The sequence below is a fragment of the Hesperophylax consimilis genome, chromosome 14 (assembly GCF_061612785.1).
Source record: "Hesperophylax consimilis isolate HC1 chromosome 14, BYU_Hcon_1.0, whole genome shotgun sequence".
In the NCBI taxonomy this organism is placed as follows: domain Eukaryota; kingdom Metazoa; phylum Arthropoda; class Insecta; order Trichoptera; family Limnephilidae; genus Hesperophylax; species Hesperophylax consimilis.
Window position 1 is genome coordinate 14704654 of NC_142849.1, and position 27811 is coordinate 14732464.

The window sequence follows — 27811 nt, forward strand, 5'->3', positions numbered from 1 at the left end:
GTGGGATAAGTATACATTTCAACTGGTAATGAGTTGAAGAATAAATATATATGGGAGGGAAGAGATTGACCTTCAAAGGTGATAACGACAGATTGGGAGGGCTTCCAGGAAATTATACCCTCAGAGGAGTCCTTGTAATTTAGCCTCCTGGCTTTTATGGGATTGCCAATGTGCTGGGGGGTTGAAAGTGAAGACAGAATTTCTTCGATGGACAGATCGGTCGAGATACCTCTGACCAGGCCCATGCGAGTGACATTGAAAGTAGGGATATATGCCTTAAACTTTGAATTAGATGAAATGAAGATATTTTTGATGAAACTGTTGGCAGCTGGCCCTGAGAGGAATTCGACGGAGATTCGGAAGCGACCCTCGGCTTTTACACCTCCAGGCTTGATTGAAAGATTCTTGCTATTTGATAGGGATTTGCCAAATTCAAGAGGGTGGATGGTTTTTCCTTGCTCAGTTTTTTGGGCGTATACTATGAATGGGCCACGGGAATGAGGAGAGTAAAAGTTTGTTGGAGGAAGTTGAGAAAGTGCTGGTGGGGACTGTGAAGTCGAAGGCGAGTCAAGTTTTATTGGGGAAGAAGGAGTAAATTTCCTTTTTTTGGTAGAAGTCAAAATGACAGAATCACTGTCAGAAATTTTTACATTTTCCCCATCTGGGGGGTCCGGAGAGGGATCTGGGGGCTTTGTAGGGGGTCCAGGAGGGAAATCTTCCTCCATTATTCACAACAGTAAACAACTACAACAATAGTATGGAAAATGACAGAAGTAAAAAAGTTTATAAATATCTGGAAATCAGCAGCGAAAAGTGACTCCTGGATGATCAGAAGGGAGAAGAAACCTCAAGGCACAACACACTACACTTTTTTTTCTGCCAGAAAGCAAAAAAGAATGGTATAAAATTATTTTTAGATAGAGCAAAACAAAACAACTGATGACAGCCAAATGTTATTGTTGCAATGTATTCTTTTAATTATTTTAGCACATTTTTGTGCTAAGCTATTGATTTATTTACGCCTCAAATGACTTATTTTTTTTACTGTGAAGCTGGAAAATTATGGAAAATATAATAAAACTCAAGAATATTTTCTTATTTCTTCTTTACACTATATTTTTTATGACCTTAGAGAAAAAAAAACTCTGAATATAAGTAACTATCCTGGGGAAGTACAGAGATAATTTTAACCGTTTTTATAAATATACAAGCTATACCCTGCCATGCTTTGTTGTGGCTCAGTCTATTTGTGCAAATAGAGAAACAATAGCGCATGTTGCTTTTACGCCCAACAGATAGTGTAGTTTAAAAAAAAGACTTGTTTGTCCAACATATGGCGATGTTTTTACCTGTCACAGGTGACATGTATATAATTTAGGTATATAAAAATACACAAAAACATTTGAATGCAACGTTGGGTCAAAATTTCAAAACAATCGGTAAAGAACTTTCCGAAATTTCAGATTTTTAACAAACTCATTGTGATTCTTCATTTTGTTGTTGTCTCCAGTGTTGCCAACGAAGGCGATTTATCGCCATTTAGGCTACTCAGAACGAGAATCGGCGACGAAAAAATGTAAAAGGCGACTGGTCGCCTATTAGGCTACTTCAGAGACAAGTTATTTAAATCAGCGAACTTACCTTTTAAACAAAAATACACTAATGCCGTCTGAATTTGTCGGTTAATTTTGACCAATTTATGACATTTCATTTTGACGTTTTGTGATTTGCTGACAGTATTTTTAGTAGGTATTTTTGATGGGTATTTTTGATGTGTATTTGATATAATATTTTTTGCGACCGGAAAAATGTGAGGAATTTTTCGAAATGGAATTCCGTAGCTACCCCCCCCATGGATTTCGAAAAATTGTGGGGAATTACATGATGTTTTTGACTGTGCGGAATTTTTTTTCAGCGAGTTCTGTAACAACTCCCCCCCCCTGGATATCGAATAATAAAAGGGGGAATCAAGCTCACGTAGAATATATGTGGGCAGAATTTATGCGAGTTCATTAGAATTACCGCACTGCAACTGAAATTCGGCTACTTAATGTTTGAAAAACGGCAACATTAGGCCAAGATCCGTTGGCAACACTGGTTGTCTCCTGCACCTGCTCCTCCAGCCTGCTGCTACCTATAGTCAGATGATGAAAAGCTTTGCTTTATATATGGCTGAATGCAAATTCATTTTTATTTGAATCTGTACTATAATAAATACTTGTCAAACCAACTGCAATTCAATCAACTATCAAATCAATAGGTCAAAACAAACATAACCTTAAATGCATAGATAATATCACTCGCAGACGTCAAATCAACTCGTTGGCAGCGTCACGCCACTCCCTCTACCTTTAACATCCCACACTGATCTGGACAGCCCGGATCGGCGCAGCAACAGGAGCACCTAGAGTTATACAATCCAAGGCACTTTTGCATACTAATATTTAGTTGAAACGTGTTCCCCTATTAGAACGCGATAAGCAGTGTGTAGACCTAGTGAACTAGTTTGGTTATTTGGAGGTAAAAAAGTGGAACCTATTTTTTGTCTTCATGTCTCTTCTAAATACACGGTGTCCGGAAACTCGTAGTACAAGCGGGAAACTGGAGAATTTACACCACATGGGGAACCCAAAAAAACATAAAGTTTTTTGATTTGAGCATTTTCAAAAAAAAAAAAATATATATACACGGTGTCCGGAAACTCGTAGTACAAGCGGGGAACTGGAGAATCTACACCACATGGGGAACCCAAAAAAACATAAAGTTTTTTTTTTGAGCATTTTCAAAAAAAAAAAAAAACAAAAAAAAAATATTTTTCGGCTATTTTAGGGTTAAAGGTTTTTCTGGTGTTTAGGGTTGAATAACAGATGTTTTAACCCTGCAGAGCAGAAATATTTTATGATTACACCGGGTTAAATGAAGGGTGATTTCAAAATAATGCTTCAAATCCGAGTTTCTTCATTTGTTTTACTTTCAAATAGTTTTAATTAGTTGGGTACTTTGATCTTCAGTAATAATTTATAAGAATTTGATTAAAAAAAAAAAAAAAAAAAAAAAAAATCAACTTCAAACTCGATTTACTCGATAACGAAAGCTCAAATAAAAAAAAATTATACTACAAAATCGACTCCAAATGTGATGTAGATTCACCAGTTTCCCGCTTGTACTACGAGTTTCCGGACACCCTGTATATATATTTTTCGGCTATTTTAGGGTTAAAGTTTTTTCTGGTGTTTAGGGTTGAATAACAGATGTTTTAACCCTGCAGAGCAGAAATATTTTATGATTACACCAGGTTAACCTGTCCGGTGGTGAGTTTCTGGAAAGAAAACGGTCCCGCTGGAGGGAGTTTTTTCAACAATCAAAATATAGAAAAAAATAAATGCCACCTCGTAGAGTATAAAAAAATAAAAATAAAATCCTTAGAAACTAGCACGAAAAAACAAATACTAAGCTATTTAGAAGGAAAAAATAAAAACAATTTTGCAGAAATCGCCAACCATCGAAATCGGAGCAGATTTTTGTTTTTACTTAATAAAAATCAGATTCACTTACCACAATTTTAATGAAGCCAAGGGGGGAAGAACGACTTTTTATACACACTAACATATACGTATTATTATTTACACTTATACTATTGTATTTTCATTATAAAAATTAAACATAGGTATACAATGTATATGCAGTCAATAATTACGATAAAAATAACACTATTCTAATTATTATGTACACTATCTTAGGAATAAAATTGTCTTCACTAACTAATACTGCTTTTTCGTATGGTAGTCTTCGAAACATGGATATACGCAAAATGCAAGATTGCAGTCGGTGCACATATATTTCGTGTCACTTCTTTTTTGAGCTCGAACTGCTGTATGTCTACACACATGGCATTGTCGTTGAGTTCAGTTTCTAACGGGAATATTTGCTCTTATACCTGAGTTAGTTGAATCGAATTCACGAATAATGGGCGTAAACTTACCCTGATCCCATTTACGATGATCAACTTTTCTCTTTTTGGATGTTGAACAACTAGGGAAAGTTTCATCCCCATCAGATTCGTCGGATGAGCTATCTGAATGTATTGGCAAATCATAAAGATCCTCGTAAACATCTTCATCTTTACTTTCTATTAAAATGTCAGCAATGTCTTGTTCATTCAAAGGGTTAACCATTTTTTTATAAAAGTAAAATATATAAATTGAACTAGTTATCAATACGAATCACAAAGTCAAATCACAGTAAAACACTGTCCAAATTATGAATAACCTAAAATAATAAAATGTCAATGATAATAACACTTTGTAGTCGGGCGTTTCAAACAATAGACTCTAGCCTATAGCGGATGTTTTTTGCGATTAGCACAAAAATATATCCTCATCCCTTTCGTTAGTATCTGAAGAAATTTTTGAAGGGTAAAAGAAAATATCAATTAAATAAATTCCACTAAAAACACGTCTGTTTTGTAACTCTATATATCATAACTAAAGCACTTGTATATTAGCGCCACTCTATCTTCACAAGTAACGAGTACCGGGAATACATCCAATTGCTAAACAATTTTTGTGTTATCTCTCATTCAGGAAATGATTATTGTCATAACATCCTCGGGATTATCTCATAAAAGTAAAGGTCCAATGAATTTATAAGACGCCATAAAAATATAATAGGTACTCATATTCCCAGTTCAACTAACAAACAATCTTTGAAATTTAACACGATAAAATTGCCTAATTATTACGCGCAATCTCTCATTGAGCTGCGCAAAAGTATGTGTGTACATAAAAGAAACAACGGCTTATCTTTTTTTTGTTACATGTGTGTGTAGTTTGTAATGTCTTCAAGCGTTTAGATTAAATAGTCACGGGAAATAATGGGGTAACTTTACCTTCCTCGCCTTTGAAGTGGAGCCGGCGTAAAGGATATTTTTTCCCGTCCCGCCGATAAGCACCAGTCGGCCGCGAGGAAAAATACCATTCCCGCTCATAGTGTGTATACAGTATAACGAATAATATTTCAAATAGTTCATAACACTAAGATTCACTATTGAATTTTGTTCAAACTGTCAAAAACTGTATTCAAACTGAAAACAAACACTGTCGGTACAATATATGTAATAAATATTCACATTCAAACACGTGAGGTAATTTTTAATGCAAGATGATTAGGTTATTCAGTGTAAAAACAAACAAAAACCACAAATTTCACTTCACAAAAGACGTCGCTCGCAATAAAAATGTTGTTTACCACCAACTGCCAGACGGTGACGTCACGGAATATTTTAATTGTGAATAACTCCGTTGGTAATGTACCTAAATCGATAAAAACTTTTGCAAGTTATGACAAATTGTCCCTAGATAGCAGTAACTATCGGTTTTCCGGAAGAAATTCAATAGTTAATTAATTTTAGGCGCAACCGTACGGGTACGGTCATACTCCTTACGAGGATTTTTTTTCTCACCGTACCTGTACGGTCATACCACCGGACAGGTTAAATGAAGGGTGATTTCAAAATAATGCTTCAAATCCGAGTTTCTTCATTTGTTTTACTTTCAAATAGTTTTAATTAGTTATTTTATTGTTAGGGTACTTTGATCTTCAGTAATAATTTATAAGAATTTGATTAAAAAAAAAAAAAAAAAAAATCAACTTCAAACTCGATTTACTCGATAACGAAAGCTCAAATAAAAAAAAAATATACTACAAAATCGACTCCAAATGTGATGTAGATTCACCAGTTTCCCGCTTGTACTACGAGTTTCCGGACACCCTGTATAATACATCAATGTTGGGAGCATGGGTTTGCGTTACATGTGACAAGTGTGTTTCTAAAGCATCCATTTCAATAGAAAATGTAATTGTAATTAGTCCAGATATCTTAATGCGTTGCTTACGTAGTGTACATCAGGACCAGTGAAGTTCTTCCTTAACTCATGAGATGGAGTTTGAAATGCCTCAACCTTAAACAAATAGTGATCACAACTTGAAGCAGTAAATAAGTGGAATATATCAATGCAGTCTTTATTTACATTTAATTCAGGTTTACACTACAGACACTTGTATCTACAACTCTCCTTAACTACAGGATTATAAAATTAATAATTTATACAATATATACATTGGACACTCTCTCCGCTAAATATATAATATTATGTTTTTAAAACTAGACTTACAGGAAGACTTTCCAATAACATCAATTGTTAAAATTTGTTACGTTGTAATATATTACGACATAGGCACGATAATTGGAACACATTGTAATTACAGCTATGTAAGTTTTAGAATATTGCATTCTATTGATAATTTCTCCAAAAGAAACTTAACGTCACATTCCTTTAATATGATTACAGCTACTAAGCAATAAGGAAACCATAAAAATAGTTTTGACAGCAAATACATTCTGTTATTTAATTTTGAGACAATTTTGATTTATTATACAATTTTGTTTAACAAACTATAGAGACAATTTTGTCTAACAAGCTATAGAGACAATTTTGTCTAACAAGCTATAGAGACAATTTTGTCTAACAAGCTATAGAGACAATTTTGTTTAACAAACTATAGAGACAATTTTGTCTAACAAGCTGTAGCTTTTATTGCTGTAAAAGACTGTTTGTGGAAATAATCTCAGTTAATGCTACGCAAAAGTTTAAAAGTGATATTTAAATTAAATTGAATCATATAGAGAAACTCGTAAGCAGGGCGCATTTTAAAAATGTAATTCTACTATGTATTTTGTTTTAGATGAAGACAAAATTTTTAAATGAATTTCTACTACAAGTCAGTTTACATTTTAATAATTCATTTCCAGAATAATTTCAAAATATAAACATTACTTTTATGATACAAAAATAAGTCCCGCAATAATTAAAATTTCAATTTACTAGTATACAATTTCAAGAATTCATATAAAAAAGGTTAAATAATATGTAACTCCCATTTTTAGAGACAATTTAGGTATGCAAAAATAAAAATGTTATTCTGTCTTTCAATAATAAAATTAATCTACGTATATCAGATGCATTCATACAAGAACTAATTTTTATACACAAAAACTCAGACCAAATATTTATATGATAGATTTTTATTAATTTATAAATTATTCAGATCTTTTATATTTTTTAGAAAAAGAAAATTAATAACTGTAAATTGATACAGTTTAATCAAAGGATAAAAATTATTATCATTCGAAAAAATATTTAACAAATTTCATAAATTTGTGTTGAAAGCTTTTGATCTAAAATTAATCTTTTTTAACTTTATCTATGCGGTTGTTGTATATGTGATCCATCAGAGACACAAATGATACATATATGATCCATCATAGGCTATCATCCCCATATACGGATGTTGCATATGTGATCTATGAAGTTTCACAAAATCACGCACAGATGCATTGAAATGGCCAGCATTATAAAGATTAACAGGTTCGCCGTCACAAAATTTTGAGGACGTAAACGAACTAAACCCTAACAGTCCTAAACAGGACCGATCATAGTGAATAGCAATATCGTTTTATCTTTTAAACAAACATGAAAATTTAAACATTCAAGTGGTAATTTAATGTTAATTAGTTCCTGTGGTATTTTTCATAAGGATTTTTCAAATTGGGAACAATTATTAAAGGAACAGTTTATTACGTAATACAAGGCACTAATATATAGACATTACGATTACTTTAAAGTAAAATCCAAACTTCTCAGTATTAATTGAATATAATTAAAAATAATTTGTTTGTTTTATTGAAGTTGTCCAGAAATTAGAAATAATTAAAAAAAGACAATAAAAAAATTGAGATACGTAATTTTGAACCCAAGCGAAATATGCAAACAATAAAAAAATTCATATTATGATCACAAAGTGTCAGTAAATTTAAAGGCTTGAAATAAACATTGATGAAATTGGAAACTGCGACATCTATAGACAGCTAGAGCATTTCGCAAATTATTTTCTACTTTGACAAAAAGTTAACTTAGCACCACATTATTTAATAATCATTAAATTATCTTCAGTAATTAATTAATTATTTTTTTTCTCTTTTTATAAAATGCTCTACGTAACACACCACACTCCTTCCATATCACTGGCATTTAATAGTACTAAATATATCTATACATTTACTTAGGGAAATTTTTTAACACTTAATTATTAAAAACAGGCATTTTTATTGAATTATGAACATTGATATAGATTCACTAAATGGGCTCTCCGTCAATTCATTTGGATCCAATTAAGTTTATATTTGAATAATTTTCATAATCATACATCTGATGAAAACGAGACTGATGGGGGTGATTTTTGGGTACACTGGAGGCGAATCTAGAATTACATATCTATAACAATGTTTTATCTTTATAAAAATCTACGTATTTTTCAAAAGCCACGCTCTGAAAATATTGGATTTAATTTTGAATACAAAAGACTCAAAAAAAATATTCCAATCCTACCCTGTCGAGTAAATGATGCATTGAGAATGAAGGTGAATCTGATCATTTTGACTTGATAATTAATTTAATTCTCAAATGATCATCAAATACACCACCCAAAAGAATAGGTTTTATTAAACACATAACTTGATTATTCTCTCCAGCAAAGTATGAAATTTGTATATTTTTAAAATCACAGGCAATTTATAAGATTTTCAATATGATATAAAATATTACGAATAAAACTAATTATAATTTGTTTATAATTTTTTTAGCGTCAATATACCTTTAAGGATAGCAAAATTCCAACCCTAATATTGCCAGTGATCAATAATTATCCATGCAGACACAAAAAAGAGAAATTTGAAGATTTTTTTTTTATACAAATGCTCCCAAATGTATTAAATTAAATTATTGTACTTTGATTTTCACAAAACAAGTGATTAAGATATACTTTCATTGGCAATAAAAGGGTTTGAATCTTTCACATTGTTTCTATACATTATAGATAACAAAGTTTAATACTTAGCAAAGTCATGTGGGATGTCACTAAATATACAATAAAATATATATTCAACCATTCTTGTATGTATTTACTATTGATATAGAATTTAATGATGTTATCATCATACAAGGGTATCTGGTCACTAAACATAGTTAAAGCCATTTAAATTGAACGAGTCTTTCACCGGGGCGATACTAAAAATATCTTCCACTCCTGAGAATGGGTGTACAAAAATATTAATAATAAGCAAACATTTCAATGAAGAGGTCACTTTTCTAAGCACCAACTTCTATGAACGTTGCTGAACCTCTGTGATCGCAAGTGTTGGTTCATGAGTGCAGTCATCCTAAAATACACCACAATAGCCCTCACACAATATTTAGTTTAGTGAAATTATAACAAATTAACTACATACACAAGATAGTTTGTTTAAAGTTTGATATCAGCACGGTGGGAAGTGATACGATAAAGTCCGGATTATCCGACCATCGAAGTGAAACAATACCATTTGGCGTAGAAAATTGGGACTCTACCGCAGTAAGAATAAAATATTTGTCAAGTTGAGAACATTCTATATCAACAGTAAGTACCAAATGTATTAGTTTATTGTAAGCCTATATGAATAAATAGATACATAAGCATGCGTTTAAAGCTTCCAAGTAAACAAGTAACAAGTGCTAAATAGGACACAGCCACCAGACAATGCAGGGTAAATATAACACCAATCACATTTATATACTTCCTATTATAAAAGGTTACCAGGTTAGCAGTCAAAACGTTGCACGCTCCTTACCAAGACAGACTGAAGGGGCGGGGTGAGTTCAGACAACATACATATTATTATTTATCCCGCAAACTTGCAAACAACAAGGCTTAGCAAGGACTAAATCATTCAGAACCAAATGTTCCATATCGCTGCCTATCAGACAAGACATTTCCTTGGAAAATGTCTCCAATTCTAGGCAGGGATTTGAAGCAACTTAAAATTGCATAAAACATCTGACTCGGCAAATAAAAATAAATTAAATATTTCCTATAGTTTCCGTAAAACTAGGCACAATGTTTTCACAAACACAACATGATGGTCACTAATGAAGCACTACACATAAACTGGCCCTTGATTTTCTGTGTCGTCCAAACTAATTTTGTTGGCGTACACGGGTCCACCATCATCAAAAAACCGTCGGAAAGTAAACTCGAAGAAGCCGTGGAAAGTCTTCCCGTTATCGAGGTTTTCGTTGTCCGACTTGTTGGAATCCGAACTTCCCGAATTGCGAAGTTTGTCCGGATCGATAGAATCAAAGTTGGAAGTGTCCGTTGGGAATTCGATTCTCGGGATGTGAGGAGCCACCTGGCGTCGCAGACCTTTGTCGAAGTCCACCTTCCGAAAGAAGGGATGGCGCTTCACCTCCTGGGCATCCTTGCCGAGGCGGTTCTCTGACCCGGAGCACAGGTTGAGGATCAGGTCAGCGCTATCGCGTGACAGGTTTGCAGACTTGGGGATGTGAAGACTAGTTTCCCAATTGATGACCTAGAATCATATTCAAATACAAATTAAAAAAATTATTATAAATGTATTGTTATTTGTGCCCTGAAAACAATTAAGGTCAAGCTGACATTATTCCACATATAATTCCTCCAGATTTCTTTAATATTAACAGCCATAATTAAACTTCATACTCAATTATGTATGTATATATGTGCATATAAATAAATATTTTTTTCCTTTTTCTTTAAATAACAATGTACAATAACCATTTAAAAAAAAAAAAAAATTTAAAATCCCAACTTACACTTAAAATTTAACCAATACACATAAATACATGTACCATTTAATCATAACCACGTAAACACCTCAGCACAGGTTCTCCCAGTGAGGTGTTCACGAAACATATAACATTACCCACCACAGTGTCACCTACTCAAACCTACCTCACACCCAGCATAAAACACCATATTAACAAAATAATCTAAATTTATGTATTATGTATATACAAATGTAAATATTTGGTAGACACTGTGTATGTATAGAAATAAATAAATAAAAATAAAAAAATTAGATCACAAATTAGTTTGTTGTAATTATATCAATGTGTTGTAAAATCAAATCAAAGGCGATGCACGATGGTAGACATTGAAAGAGAGACAGAGCTCACAATTTTGAACGGCTTTCTCAGTCTAATAACCAAAAGTTATGTCACTTGGCGATATTGGTTTTCTTTCAAATCGACGTGGAACACTTTTTTTGTGTATTATCATGTACACTTTTTCTCTGCCTTAGGTCCATTGTACACAGAGATGCTTACAAGCTATGCAACTGCTAGGCAACCATAAGTCGGCTACTGATATGCTGGTTTCTGTACACTGTGCTACCCCAAATATACTGAACTTGATCATTATTTCATGTGCAGCTGTGGAGTTAATACAATATAATGTCAATACGGAAGAAAATGTTCATCTTTATTATAAGCATAAAAAATGATCTAAAAGAAGAATTTGACCCATACAACAAAAGAAATAACTTTTGTAGCCACCAAGGAACTACGCGAGAATGATGATAAAAAGTTTCACTGTTTCTATAGAATATCAAAACATTCTTATTCAAATTTGGTGCAGTCGTTAACTCCTAGTATTCATAAAAAAAATACAACAATGTGTATTCTGGTAAAGTTTAGTTATATTAATATGAATTTTATTCACCTCCAGAACAAATATAACATACAAATCAGGTTTAGACCCATTTCTGTCAAACAATTAGTAGACGCGTATGTGACTCGCGTAGCGTGCTACCAGCACTGTCAGTAGCGTACAACGGAAGTCAAACCCATGGTCGACACGTTGCGTTGTGTACGAACGCTAGCAAAATACAGGGTTTTGTTTTCCAATAAGAGGTGTTATTTTGATATTCAATCGTAAAAGATCAATGGTTTCGTTGCTTGTGTGGTACGTAGCACCGTCTTGTTGAAAGTAAACGTTGTCCAGATCAATACCATCCAATTCCGGCCATAAAAAATCATTAATCATCTCTCGATAGCGATCCATTCACCGTAACTGTTGCTCCAGCCTCATTTTCGAAAAAATAAGGTCCAATGACTCCGTCGGACCATAAACCACACCAAACAGTCACACGTTGAGGATAGAGATGCTTTTCAACAATAACTCTTGGGTTTTCCGAGCCCCAGATGCGACAATTTTGCTTGTTGACAAAGCCACCGAGGTAGAAATGGGCCTCATCACTCAAGATGATTTGCATTTGATTCATTCAAGTGAATTTTAATAATTTCAATGCGTTGTTGAAGCGTGTATAGTTCCATTTTTATTAATGGCGTAGTTTCTACTTGTCAAATGTCAAAAAATGACAGCTTCAAAAGTAACATCTACCGAAATAGCGGGCTATTCAAAATAACACCTCTTATTGGAAAACCCTGTAGTATGGCAGATACTCACAAACGACGCGTACGCTACGCATACAAAACTCGAATCGTTTGTGAGTGTCTTTGTGTGCGATAGGTCTTATGTGAATATTGCAAAAGAGTCCCAACTGTTCCCCACTGTCCCGGGCTAGTGGGACTTTGGCATTCCCAATTGGGGTGTGTTTTATGGCTGAAGGTAGTGGGGAAGGGAAAAGGACGGGAAGGAGATGGGAAAGAGGTCATCAAAGATCATTTCAAGCAATGTTTTGATATTGAATGGTAATCTTTCACTAGGGTCTAAAAACGAAACGTTGTTATTTTAACATGTTTGAACAATTTCATCATAATGTAGATAATAAAAAATTGACCATTAATTAGCCAACAAGAAACTTCAATGAACAAAAACATAATTTTGTTAAACGAAAGGCTTGGAAATTACCATAGTTAATAAAGTGACATTTTTATTTTTAACTAACCTAGTAGAGTTAATATCCAAAGTTAAAATGATCGACACTGAAATTGCAGTGCTTTGTACCGTTTTTGGGCACGATTCTTCAATACTGCAAATGCAGGGGTTCGATCCCTAGGGGTTAATCAACAGTTTTAAATAAATTTATAAAGTGTAACAACCTTGTACTGTGTCTCGGCGGGCGTGGGGGCCAGGAAGGGCGGCGACCCCACCAGCATCTCATACAGGATGACGCCCACCGACCACCAGTCGCAGAGTTGCGTGTAGCCCGTGCGCTGCAGCACCTCGGGCGCGATGTAGTTTGGCGTGCCCACCAGCGAGTGTGCCAGGCAGCGCTGGTGTTCTCGACGGCGACGTCGCTCCAGCGGCTTCAGCTGTCGGCACCGGCACTCTCCCTCGCGCCACTCTCCGTCCGGCTCCATTGAGTCCTGCCGTCCATGCTCTCCTGGATCAAAACCACGTATTCATAAAAAATAACTGAAATACCGTGTCCACCCCTTACAATAACAAGGCTTCATTTCAATTAAACATGTTTTTTTTTATACAAGCTGATAAACGTATCTTGTCTATAAACTAGATGTAAATGTTACACATCTGATAAACAACAATAATAAACGCCGTTTTTGTGAAAAATCACCTCAACCATTTATTAACGCATAGTAAATGATTGTTTATTAGATGTGTAAAATTTAACACATTTATTAGAAAACCCCACGAAACCACCTGTGTTTCCAAAGTTTTCATGAGGTGAATTGAAGGCCTCTGGCATATTCTGTCAGAAGTAACAGAGAATTTCCGCTTTGCAATAAATTCCAAATTAATGGAAATTTCTAAACATACCCAAATTTTAGGTTCCATGATATTTCATCAAAATGACAATTAAACACAACATTAAAAAGTGATATAGTCATTAAAAGTGGTGAAACAAAAACTAAGTTAAATAGTTTCATCACTTTTCATGACTTTATATGTCTTTTTGTAGGTGTGTTGAACTGTCATTTTGATGAGATACCTGATCACTTTAATTTTTAAATTGCGGTCGGAACCTTTGGTCTCATAGAGGTGTACATTACAATCCTTCTGTGGATATCTAGATTTGAATATAAAGTGTGGTGTTTTCTCTTTCTAACACCGGAGACCGTACGAGGTGTTCCTAAAAGCAAACAAAGTAACCTGAGACTAAAGTAATAATTAATGTAAAAACATTTTCAACAAAATCCAACATTCTTCAAGAGATGGATTAAGATTACAGTTGAAGACTTAAAAGGCAAATATTATTATGAAAACAATTTCAATAAAATTTGTCAATTTTCAAGTGAAGTGCAATGGAAAGACTAGGAGAATATAAATATATGTTCCACCTTTTTTTCAGAAATTTTATGGGATAATGAACTCTAAACCCCAATGTTATTATGCTTGTCAGCTGATCACAATTTTATTGAAAACTGAAATGCACCGAAAATCAGAGTCTAAAGGAAACCGTTCAAAGGTCAAATATTCAAACTGATGGACATCAATGTGACAAAAGCTTGAAAATACCCCAAAAATACCACAGTTGTGTTGAAATTGTAAGAATGTTTTCTTTAAAGGCAGGATTAGGACTAATAATATATGAGATTTAGATCTGTATTGCGTAAGGCCACTAATACTAAATTACGGTTTTTAAGTTTGTTATAGCAAAGCGCAATTAAAGTGAAATGACACTTAATTGCGGTATATAAATGCTATGTTATTATTAGTTTGAAGAAGCTAGAACTTCCATGAAGAACATTTACATAAAAATAAAAACATGGTGAATGAACTTACCATTTCGTTGGTAATATTTGGAATTGTGCGTCCACCTAAAACCGGTACACAGACCAAAGTCCGTCAGCTTTATGTGGCCGTCTCTGTCTATTAGAATATTGTCCGGCTTGATATCTCTGTGAATGAATCCCATCTTATGTACACTCTCCACAGCACAAGTCAACTCGGCGATGTAAAACCTGGCCAGCGTCTCTTCGAAGATGCCCAACTTGATGAGCAAAGACATCAGATCTCCGCCGGGGATGTAGTCCATTACAAAATATAAATTATCTTTGTCTTGGAAACTGTAGTAAAGTTTCACTACCCACTCGTTGTCAGCTTCGGCTAGGATGTCCCTTTCCGCTTTTACATGGGCTACCTGGTTTCTCTTCAGGACGTCGGTTTTTCTCAGAGTTTTCATTGCATACAGGTGACTAGTATCAATCTTAAGAACTAGCGTCACTTCGCCGAAAGCTCCAACGCCGATTGGCTTGATTTTATTAAACATGGACTTGTCCATTTTGGCACGCTTCAACCGAATATAGTTGGATTCTTTCTGAGAAAGCATCTTTCTCATCTGGCACTGAGCTTCGGCGCTGAGACCAATCTTGGTCATTTCCTTCTCCAATTGCATTCGTCTGAATATTCGCTGCTTGTAAGATTTCAGGATATTCTCAACATGCTGCTCCATGAAGAATTTGAAGGCTTGAGGCGAATAGTTTCTAACTTTGCAATCCCGCCTTTCGTCTTCCTTTTCTTTACTCATGTGTTTCCGTTCTGGTATTGGAGACTGGTGTCGGATCTTCTTATAAGGAGGTAAGTTTGGCCGGCGGTCATTCATGGATGTTCCATTAAGACCTAGATTTTTATTAGCCACTGATGATGAAGCAGTTGGAGGAAGGGGAGGTGTCACATCCATGGCCGACGTACAGGGGTAGGTTGTTGGGTTTTGACAAGGACTGTCGGTAGATGAAGTGCTTTGCGGACTCTCCGATCTTGAATCTGTGTTATTCATGGAGAACTTTTTGTGTACTGAAGAATGAGCTACTTGCGAAGATGAAACTGACATGTTGTCTTCTTGATTTCCATACGGAGGAGGTGGCAATTGATGTATTCCTCTCTGCACGGCCAGGGCTTGCATGGTTATAGCATAGCTGGGGGGCTCCGTGGTAGGAATGAGAGGGCTGGAACTGGACACAGGAGGAGTACCTACTGAGCTGTTGGGTGAGGGGGGCTTGGGACTAACTGAATACCCAGAAACTTGAGTTTGTTGCTTCTGTTGTATGGAACTAGCGTATGACGGGGGAGGCGGTTGGGGGGACGGACTGCCTGTAGCTTGTGGAGCTACAGGTGCTATGGCAGTCTGCAGAATGGGTTTCTGAACCTGGGTACTCTTCACAGACTGCATGATGATAGGAGGTTGGGTTTTAGCTTGTCTCGCTCCCCAAGCCAGCAGGGGAGTGGGTCTCGCCATAGAAGAAGAAGTGCCAACAGATTGAGATACTGATATGGGACTAGGAGAGCCAGCAGAGGTACCGCCAGAGTATATCCCGGAGGAGGGACTCTTGCGGTAGTCTTGTTGAGACTGGGTGGGACTCTGTCGGCTCTGGATGGACACAGAGTAGGGAGGGGGAGGGGGGGGACATCCCGGAAGAGGGTAAGGAGGGGGAAGTTCGGCATTGTTACCGGAAGGGTAAATACTGAGAGCCTGCATCTGCTGGGAGAGTTGCTGTTGCACTTGAGGTCCATTCTGCACTATCATGGGCTGGCGGGACGGGGCAGGGGATGATGACACGGGACTGGTGCCGCGTGCAGAAGGCACGGGGGGAGCGGGAGACATGCGCTTGAGGAGCTGCTGCATAGAAGGGGGCACCTGGTGAGGAGGCGGCGGTGGGGGAGGGGTGGAGGAGCATCTTGGAGGGGGTAGAGGAGGAGCCTCCCCAAAGCTGGATGGAGAATATTGCCTGGAGAGCTTCTCATGTGGGTGAGAGTGATCAACTAATCTCGGGCTGTCTGAGCGAGAGCTTCCTGCCCCGGAGTCTAGAGCGGGACTGCCCCTCTGGAGGCCCAGCTCTCTTTCTATACTAGGTTTTCTATTTAGCTTTGTCCCCAAAGAGTTCTTGGGTCCATTTATTGAATCTTGCTGCTTCGAGAGGAAGTCTAGCGCCGCATCATAACGACCTCCAAAAAACTTCAGAGCTCTAAGAGCAACATCCTGAAAATAAAACAATAGCATATTAAATTACAAAAACATTCCAAACACAAAGATGATACGATAAAATATACCTAGATAAAAATATACAATTAATTAGACACGCAAAAACATTTGTAAAAAATATATTTTATCCATTGAACAATCAAAAATCAATACTATTATTACTGATACTATATTCATGGTACTTCATGGTACAATTAACACATTAATGACAGGCACAAATCAAATAGAGATGTGTTGCGGCCAGAAGCGGCTTGTGACTGAAATAGCCAGCAGTGCATTTCACTTTTAACCTAGTGTGTAATATACACGTAGCAAATTCATCATTCAGGGGTACTGCAATTATTCACTGACTCCACTAAGTTACATTTGTAAAATAATTAAATTGAATGTATAAAACCATTCTGTCAGCTTTCAAAACTTCATCTCGAGAGGACATGCAATTCAGCACTGAAAATTTTGCAAAACCGTTGAAATTCATCGCGCATATAAATTAGTACTCCTAAAAGAATCTATGCGAGATGCAGTGTATTACGCATGATCAAAGTTTTGCAAAATTCACTTAGTTTCAAGGCACTTCGGGGTCAATCCGCACCAAATCATCCAGAAAATTTTGGATTTGTCACCCACCATCTCAGATTTTGATGAAACTTTAAATTTTTAATCCTTCCATATAGATAAGAAAATATACCAAATTTACCTTCCTACCGCAACTCGTTTTTTTTTATGGGCAGTTGAAGTTTGGGCAAAATAAGCGTTTTTACATATTCCGAGCACTCCGGAAGAGCTTGTACCTTCAATGAAAAAAAATTGTATCTTTGTCATTTATAGTGCAAATGCAATGAAAATTTTCAATATTATCAAGAAAACTATGCTGATTGCAGAAAAAAATAAATAAACCCTTTACATTTATCTACTTGACTTTAAAAAATTACCAAAAGTAATTTTTTAAGTAATTTTTGGGACGGAAAAGGTACTTTACAAAAAAGCAATATCTCGGGAAGGTACAGTGTTAATGAAGTAATTTTTTTTTTTATTCATATCTACAAATAGCATAGAATCACATACAAAAATATAACATATAAATTCATGGCATTTTACTTGCTTCAATAAATAAAATCCATTTTAAACTTTTTTCAAACTTTTTGTAATTTTTTTTTTATTCTTATCTACAATAAACATAGTACAACCTAAAAAAATAAAACTCCTGGTATTTTGTGTGCTTCACAGTGTAGAAACGTTTTTAAAATGAGAAATCTTAATCATACAGAATTGTTCCAAGTTTTTTAAAATCTAGATACTGTATTTGCAAATAAAAAAAGTCAAACTTATTCGGTCCTTTACAACATGCTGGTAAGCTTGCAATGTAAGCTTAAGGCACCAACAAAATAATGTACCTTGTTCCTTACCCTGAATACATACACCATAGCAATATTTTATAACAAGATCAACTTTTTAACTCTTTTCAATACAAAGTTAACTCTTTAAAAAACAAATACAATAAAAATAAAACAGGCAATGTAGGATTAGGTTAAATGAAAGTACATTACAATAATATTGTTTACAAATAAATGTTCAAGTTCATTTTTTACTTTTATTCTTGATCTGACCCATAAGATGGTTGAACTTTTGATCAGCATGATGAACGTCTTTTTCAAGAAAGTAGTAAGCTCTTCCTGAACCTTTTGTTGTGGGAGGGTCAACGATATTAAAAATATTTTGTAGTGGAACAAAACAAATATCTTCTTTTTGATGTGGCCAGTAAAAGGATGGAGCTGGGCCAAAAGGATGCATAAACTTGATTGATACATCACACTCATCTTCATCTTTGGAAACCACAAGTCCAAAAAACCAATGGTTGTCATATACGCAAGCTACATAAGAGTTTGTACAAATTTGTACCATACTTAGTTGCTCAGAGCGATTTCGTTCCCCACTGAAGTTAAAAATCAAAGCATAATCTGAATCTGAACTTATCCTTTTTGTGCCAACTTCATTTTCAGACAGAGGAACAAAGCAGTGGAAACCTCGAGTGCCTGGTATTGTTTTAGCTTGTGAAAAACGCTGGTGTAATTGTTGCCTGCAAGTGAATAAGCTTTCTTTTCTCAGCAAGTAAAAATATATATTTTCTACTCTCGACTGACAAAACTTAAAAGTTTTGTCTACAGTTGTGATAGTGTTGCCAGGGCCAAGTTGCAAACTTTCTCTAGTTAGAAGACGTTTTACTGTTCCACCTATTCCATCACAGGGAGATTTCCCATGACTCGTAGCAAAAAACGACCAACATGCTTTCAAGTTGAAGTCTTTTTGATGGTGACACAGATTTAAAAAGTTTTTGCAGTTTTTATATTGCGCTGCGCAACCATCAGTAAAATAATGAACACTTTGAATTTGGGGAAATTTTTGATTTAAAAATTGAGCAACAATTTTTTGAGTTTCGTAAACGAAACTTACATCATGTTCCAAGTCATCTGAAATTACACACAAGCTTGACACTGTGAGACCTTTGCCAGGCTCTTCACAAGTGTAAATTACCACTGGGTGGAGTGAACAACTGTCTTGCGTCCAGTGGTAACCCTGGACTTCATTCTGGATAACATAGGAGAAGTTTTCACTGAAGTCTAATAACACAACAGCTTCATTTATCTGAAGCTGTGCTTTTAGGGACTCTTTGAGATATTTTGATTGAGACTTTGTTATAAAAGAATGAGGAAGAAGTTTTACAAGACTCTTCACAAGATGTTCTACATATTCATGAAAGGGAACTGTAACTGAAACCTGCTGTGTTCTATCAGTAGTTACCCATGCACTGTATGTAATTTCATCTTCTTGGTCCCATTCTTCAAATTTTTCTAACAAATGTTTCTTAAGATTTTCACTAGATGTTGAACACTTATCGCAATGTCGAAGCATACAGTCTCTATTGTTCTTTGAGCACACTAAGTAGTCCATTAAATCATTGTACGTTTCTTCACTGTCACAAGCATTAAGAAGCAACACTACATTTTGATGAATTGCACAAACGCAGACAGAATGAGAGCCTGGAGAACCTACTGGCACACACCATTTGGGACGCAACCAACAAAATTTCGAAATCCCAATTTTTGAAGCAGGGTATTCAAACTTGAAGGTAGCATAAAGTTCATTCAGGTTACAAAGCAATAGTCTTTTTTGTTCATAAACATTTTTGGTTATGCTAACTTTATCTTTTTTCCCTGGCATAACACGAGAAAATTCATCGTTTTGGTAGAAATTTTTAACCAAACTAACTGTTCCTTGGTCTAATGGTTTTCCTTTTTTTGGATCAGGTAAAGCAATGATACCATTTTCATTTAGTAGCTCTCGTGCTTTACGAACTGAGTATTCACCAACACTGAATTCTTCAGCAACCTTTTTTCTACTCCACGAAGTTGGAGCGAGAGTTAGAAGCTGAATTCTCTCACGGCGTGTAACTTGTGTTTCCAATTTTTTTTTAACCAACTCAACAAGCCTGTCCATGTCATTAGCTTTTTCTTGAATACATCTTGGTATTTTTGCATCACATTTTACTGGGGAACATTCTTTTTCTAAAACTTTACTTACTTTTTTCTTTAAGGTTGAACAAGCAGAATCTAACTTCCGTTCAGCGTAACTAGACTTACTGTGGGATGGTATTGCATGTAGTTTAAATGGAGATTCTCCAATGTCAGTTAAAGAAGTGTTGATTTCTTGTAAAAAAATTTCTTTGTTTAAAACATTTTCAACTTCACTTATGTCTTCTTGAAAAGTGTTAAGCTCTTCAATTTCATTGTTAAGGTTTTGGCTCTTACTAATTTTTGCTCTGCATGCATTACAAATTTTTTGTCCAGGGATTGCTTTATTAGTTACTTTTAGAATGGTATTAATGTTCTCTGAAAATTCCAAGGATACTGTTCTTAAAGTTTTTGTAATTTTCCTTTTGTGGCTTTGGAACGGGTCAAAACAAGCTTTTTGAAATGTTTCATATTTATTTAAGTTAAATATTCTGTGGTGCTCACAAATGTTGAAAACCAAGTCTGTAGATACAAAACTTCTTTGTTGAATAAGCTTTTTTTCAAATTCACTTAACAAATCCACACTCGTTAATTTCTCTGACTTAGTATAACTTTTTTTGTGACATTCAGTACCATTATGTTGTCCCACACTACATTTAACTAAACTTGTTTCGATTAGAGACATTTTAACAACGTACACCATAACATGAAACAACTACTGTATTTATATAGATGATCACTGCTTTGAAGCTGACTCAGAACTAAGCATGTCAGAGGAAACAAAGCATGTAGTATCCTGCAAACTTAGTGATGAGGCAGATAGTAATTTTCATGTTCTGTCTTGTTCTTGTTGCAGATACATCATTTCCATGTAGTGACTTGTCTCTAGGACTGTTTCTTTGATATTAGTCCATTCATTCAACCTATATTACTAGCTATATACCTAAACTATAACTTGCCCAATTACAAACTAAAAATAGATATAAAAAAAATCACAAAAAGTTTGAAAAAAGTTTAAAATGGATTTTATTTATTTTTGTATCTAGATTTAAAAAAACCTAGAACAATTCTGTATGATAAAGATTTCTTATTTTAAATACGTTTCTACACTGTGAAGCACACAAAATACCAGGAGTTTTATTTTTTTAGGTTGTACTATGTTTATTGTAGATAAGAATAAAAAAAAAATTACAAAAAGTTTGAAAAAAGTTTAAAATGGATTTTATTTATTGAAGCAAGTAAAATGCCATGAATTTTATTTTTGTATGTGATTCTATGCTATTTGTAGATATGAATAAAAAAAAAAATTACTTCATTAACACTGTACCTTCCCGAGATATTGCTTTTTTGTAAAGTACCTTTTCCGTCCCAAAAATTACTTAAAAAATTACTTTTGGTAATTTTTTAAAGTCAAGTAGATAAATGTAAAGGGTTTATTTATTTTTTTCTGCAATCAGCATAGTTTTCTTGATAATATTGAAAATTTTCATTGCATTTGCACTATAAATGACAAAGATACAATTTTTTTTCATTGAAGGTACAAGCTCTTCCGGAGTGCTCGGAATATGTAAAAACGCTTATTTTGCCCAAACTTCAACTGCCCATAAAAAAAAAACGAGTTGAGGTAGGAAGGTAAAATTTGGTATATTTTCTTATCTATATGGAAGGATTAAAAATTTAAAGTTTCATCAAAATCTGAGATGGTGGGTGACATGGCCTGGATGATTTGGTGCGGATTGACCCTTCGGGCATGCGTCGATAGTGCACAGGATGAGTTATATATCTGCACTGCTCCAACACATGATTTGCCGTTAAAACAAAGTTTTGTGCACATCGGAATATACACAAACCGTTTGCATTTGCGCAGTAGTATTGTACTTTCTGATAGCCCAAATTTCCGATGGCGGGAATTATGATTGGAGCGTACTTTCGTGTATTGATGGCAGGGGCACAGATGTCGTTATGAGTTACGTGAAGAGTGAAGACAAGCAATGCAATGCACAAATACACATATCAAGGAACCGCCTCTAGTTGTGGTGGACATTATGGCTTAAAAAATATAAAATTTAACTATTGAAGACAATATTAGAAATTCCTAAACGAATATTTGAAAAAGAAAAATCAGAAAAAGATACGGTCACATCTAGGACTCGAACCCAGGACCCTTGCCTTGCCGAGGCACCGCTCTACCAACTGAGCTGATGAGACTCTATCGTATTATTGGGACGATATGTATAACATTGTTTTTGTGAAAAATCACCTCAAGGGTCCTTATTATTAACTATATATAGATTATAACAACTTATGGCTAACATATTGCATTCTCCAGTTGGTCGATCAATAATACAAAACAGTTTGTACAATGCATTTGACCAGTGAATGTGATGCAGCTTTACATTATACATTTATTATTATTTCCAGTCAAACTTGGTTAAAACGAGCACGAGGGATCGACTAAATTTGCTCCTTATAGCTGTTAATCGTTATATCCAAAATAGGTTTTGTATGTACCTACCTACTTGCTTCTACTATCAATATATTGGCAAAAGTACAGTATATTTTCAAAATACGAGTAGGTATTCCCTATTAAAAAATAAATTAAAAAAATACACATATTACTCAAATTTACTATCATGATTGTTTTAAAGATTTCGCTTTCACGCTTCTCAACTTCCTCCTCATAACAATCAACGCAATATAATTATCATCACCTGTTTCAGGGCTTCCAAGAAAAATATCACTAAATTGTCTATCTTCTTATCACTAACTTGTGCGTACTGTATCTACCGCTTGTAAAATCGCACTTCTCAGAAATAACTAGCTTGCAGGATTGTTTTGGCCGACTGTAAAAATTTACTTGTCACAAACAAGTGATGTACAACCCGCGGCCCCAATCTTGCGGCCCGCATGTCAATTTCATACAGCCCACTTGGCTATAGAGAAAAATCTAAATGTTTGGGGTAACTCTTGAAAACCCTGGCTGAGCTGCATTTCAAAATGGAACCAAATTCGAAGAACCGATTTGCATAAGAAAACATTCAAAGTAAACCTTAATTCGTGAATTTCGCTGTCAACTACCTCCCCCTCAACGAAAACAAAAAAAAAATCCAAATGTTTGAAATATAGGCAAAGCGGCCCTTCTGCTGAAAAAGTTGTGCATCACTATCAATAATTCACCCTGTGCAGGAATGTAGGTAATCGTAGCTAGGTACCTTCATAAACATATTTGTTGGTTTTTAAAACAAAATTGACGATGAGTTGTAATACAAAAGAAGACGTAAAAAGGGAACAAAATTGCGAAGCTCAAATTTCGCACGAATTTTACATATTTTAAGACAATTTTACATTGTGCCCGATGGATAGCAATGGTTCACATAGCCGACAATCTTACACAGGTAGTGCCATGAAAATATGAATCGTCCCTAACGGGTAGGAAATTCTTAAATAATTCCCAACTATTTTTTCAGACCCAACGACCCATTCATGTATTCAGAAATCGTGTTGAAAAAATTATTTGCTCGGTATATCAGTGAATCGACCTCGTTATAACAGCCAACAATTATATGAAGATAAGCCTGAACTAAAATATAATTTTGTCATTGCTCTTTATAGCCGTGAACTCGCTATTGCCGTGATCGTTATATTGATGGACTGTATTTATATTCTGTCAGGCAATTAATATACAGGACCGTACATGGTACACATTATAAACAAGCTATGTGGGAAATATCAAATCATGCGTAATCTGCGTTCCCGGCGTCAATAGCACATTATTACAATAAATTAAGTCAAAATAGCAAATCAACACAAATAATGTATATTATATATGAATCCTATAATTTCTATACCCGCTATATCCGATTTTTTGACAAAATGATCTGAGTATGACATCTTGTTCACATTTTTGCGAGCAACAAGAGGAGCCTAAAATTGAGTTTCAAAACCCTCCTTATCGCGACCAAAAACCATGTTTAAACTGCGAGTGAGAAACCAAGTCCGCTATATCATACAGAAAGTTACTATCAAAACCCGCTATATCGGATTCAACGAATCACAAGCAGTTATTTTGCCAAAATACAATATGGCCGCCGCTCTGACGCCACGCTCGTGTGTCAAAATGATCTACGCGTGAGTTTCTAAACCCGCCATGTCGCCTCAGTTGACTTTCAAAATCACGAAGTGAGTATCAAAATCCGCTATATCCATTTTATTTATCGAAATAACTTAATTATTGCTAGACATATATAGAAAAATAAATGCTTTTCGAAATTTTATTACTCCAATTCATTATATAAAAAATTGTAATGCATTTACTTATGTACGCTAGAGATGTGACAGTTTTTTGCGGTTTTCTCCAAATCAATGAAAGTTGATATAGCGGGTATAGAAATTACACGACTCATATATTAACAAAGCATTGTTTTATTTACCAAATGGTGTTATGTATAAACAATAATCACAGGAAATAAGGAAAATCGACTGGAATTCACACTGATGTTATGATTCTTAAAAAATAATCATATAATATATGACTAGGTAGAGCGTGTCCTATAAATTTAAAAAATAAAGAGACAAACGTTCCTGGATTATGAATGTGACAATATGTTAATACTCCTACCACCATCGATATAAGCAAAAAGAGTTATTTGTGCAATGACGGAGGACTTGAAGGACTTGAGGAGTAGCAGAGGAATTGAACCCACGATGCATGCAGGACTGGCATGATTTTCCCTGAACTAAAAATAACTGGTGGGTTATAACCAGTGGACTGCCGATGGATCACCGGAGAACATGCAAGCATTTTAATACGATCCTTGTTAGAATAATGTGCGATGAGATTGTATGCTTCGAAAATTGTATGAAAAACAAAATCGGCATCGTTTGGGCTAATAAAACTTTAGGTTCCACTAATATTTTTTCTGTTCCGGCTTTCAAGAGGATAAAACCGTAAGATTTTTTTTTAAATGACAAAAATAATTCACAATAATTACGTGCTGTATTCAGAAATGCTGCGCAAAAAACCCAATGAAACCCATAAATATATTGCTACATCATTGAAACACAAATTCAAATTTGCCCCGTATTAATTATAAATGAATATTTTACAGTAAGTACTTTGGTCTATCATATTAATTTATTTATCACATCACAAGATTTAACAGCCTAATATTATATTATGCTTGCTTCAAATGGTTAGGACCCTGACCCTGATCCAAAGGGTCATTATTTCATAAAATCTAACAATAATGTTACGTATTTTCAAAATTACAAATATAACCTTTTTTTTTTTTTATAGTGAATACCTCACAAGAGTCCCAACTGCTCCCGTCTGGAGCCAGTGAGACTATGGCATCCCCAATTGGGGGATGTTGTGAGGCTGAAGGTAAGTGGGGAAGGGAAAGAGGAAGGTGGAGAAGTACCTGGCTATTCAGATCTAGTCACTAAACACGGCTAAAGCCATTTGGAGCAACGTTTAAATTCAGAATGGTGGTCTTACACCAGGGCGATACTGGTAGTATCTTCCACTCTGGAACGTGCCGCAAATATACTATATATTATTTTAATTAATTAATTGTAAAATAACACAAATTAATCAAATAAAATTTATTTGCGCACGCCGGGTTCGAACCCGCGACCTTCGGAATGGCAGTCCAATGCGTTACCACTGGACTATGCCGGCCGTCATATTATTTGAATTCAGTGATTCTACATTGGTTCATAATAAATTAGACTGGTTAATAACCTTTGCAACCAGAACGCAGTGCGAGGGTATCAAGGTCCTCTTAGCTTACCTCACAATTCTAAATGATTATATACTACCCAACAGTTGTCGCCTGCTTACGAAAACCCGAACCCATGCGGGAGCTTTATACCGCACGGTGAGGGACCCAGCCTCGAGTGGTTAGCAATGAATATGTACTGTGTGTATGAATGATTTGTTAAGTTACCTCTTCATATCCCTGGGCAAGCAGCTGACTGAGGGAGTGCCGCAGCAGCGCCAGGTCCGTGAGCTGCTGCCCCCCGCCCTGCGCCTGGCCCGCCTGCCCCCCCTGGCCATCGCTGCTGTTGGCAAAGGGCAGTAGGGAGTTGCGGATCTCGGCGAGCGCCTTCTGGTGGTAGCCTGAGGAGGAGCGCTGGGCGGCCTTGGCGGCGGAGGAGGGCGGTGCGCCCGGGTTCATGGCCCCGCCTCCCGCTCACCCCATCACCACCTCCAACCAACCCCACTACCACTTTCCACCACTTTTACACAACCACACACAACCAAATCCAACTGTCCCGACTCTTCCTCGGTACCCGCCTAACAGACTTCAATAATAACTTCAATGTATCTTTATAGAATTGCAACTCCTTATTGTTAATTATCACTTTCAGTCAATAGTTTATGCATTGGGTTTGGGGTACACATGATGTTCTACGTTGGACAACTATTATTAACATGGCACTATCACTTTTAAAGGCGGTTCATTAATGTTAATTACAGGATTACTTCCTTCCCACCAACTAAAGCAATGCAACATGATTTATAAGGTGAATTCACTTTTTTGATTACAAACAGCACTTGTTTTTAAAACTTAATTGCACAATTTTTTTCAGATTGTCTTCTCTTTCGTATGATTCTGAGCTTTGAAAGTATAAAGTGGATGTAATGATTATTGGATTTTCTCTATCAGTTCTTCTATATCGTCGATTTTTATGCAATATAAACTGTCATAACATATTGGAACCTTCAGTGTGTATCTGGAAAAAATAATACATTTTTATTTTTCAACTAGAATAACGGATATGTGTGAAATATAGCATATTTTAACCTGAGAATATGCATTTAGATGGTATATGATTTTGTAATAGAATAGAAGTTATGTTTCTCAACAGCATGAAAGTTTGTTTACATATACATTGCCTTTTTGGGCAATTCTGCATTTAATCTAAAAGTAATTTTATAATTGCTGCAAGCGAATGACATGAGAATGCTACAATATAATAGCAATTTAAGATGGAAGCAGTACATAAATAGAACAAAAATATTCATATGGCAACAGTGCCAAAATTAGATACCTTATTATTCAGGGATTGCACTTTTGTACTTCGACGTATTTATCATATTATATGTACACCTATGTGAGAACAATATTTTTGGCTTATTGCATGTTCGATGGGATGTTTTGTCAGTCCTGAGTACGGGAAATCATCTCTCACAGAATGACACATATCTCAGAACGATTTGTGATAGTATTCGAAGTTGCAGAATTCCAATCAGATCATTTGACGTTTCCAACGAGGATTTCCAACTAACAACTCGAAATAGATTAAATACTTAAATATAATCGAGTTGAACCCACTTTTATGACTAATTGAACGTAAATTGTGATTAAAACTACGAACAATAATGAAAACAAAGAACGTCACACACGCAAGTTGGCAAACCATGGGAAGCCATCTTGAAGAAGTGCCACATTCTTTAGTGTGTTCAGAAATGCACTAAGCT

At 35.4% G+C, this 27811-nt stretch overlaps 1 protein-coding gene across 2 annotated transcripts; it reads right to left on the reverse strand.

Moving 5' to 3' along the window:
- Positions 1-6015: 6015 nt before the first annotated feature.
- Positions 6016-27754, reverse strand: LOC149417952 (serine/threonine-protein kinase Warts-like). Of its 2 annotated transcripts, none has more exons than XM_089639565.1 (5): positions 27382-27754; positions 26274-27063; positions 14620-16813; positions 12975-13255; positions 6016-10462 (listed from the first exon to the last, which is right to left on the reverse strand). In XM_089639565.1, exons 2-5 carry the CDS (start codon positions 26502-26504, stop codon positions 10031-10033), a joined length of 3138 nt encoding a protein of 1045 aa, XP_089495691.1. In that variant the 5' UTR covers positions 26505-27063; positions 27382-27754; the 3' UTR covers positions 6016-10030. The 2 variants fall into 2 exon arrangements, with proteins under 2 accessions (XP_089495691.1, XP_089495690.1); XM_089639564.1 differs by having other exon boundaries at positions 12975-13258.
- Positions 27755-27811: the final 57 nt, after the last annotated feature.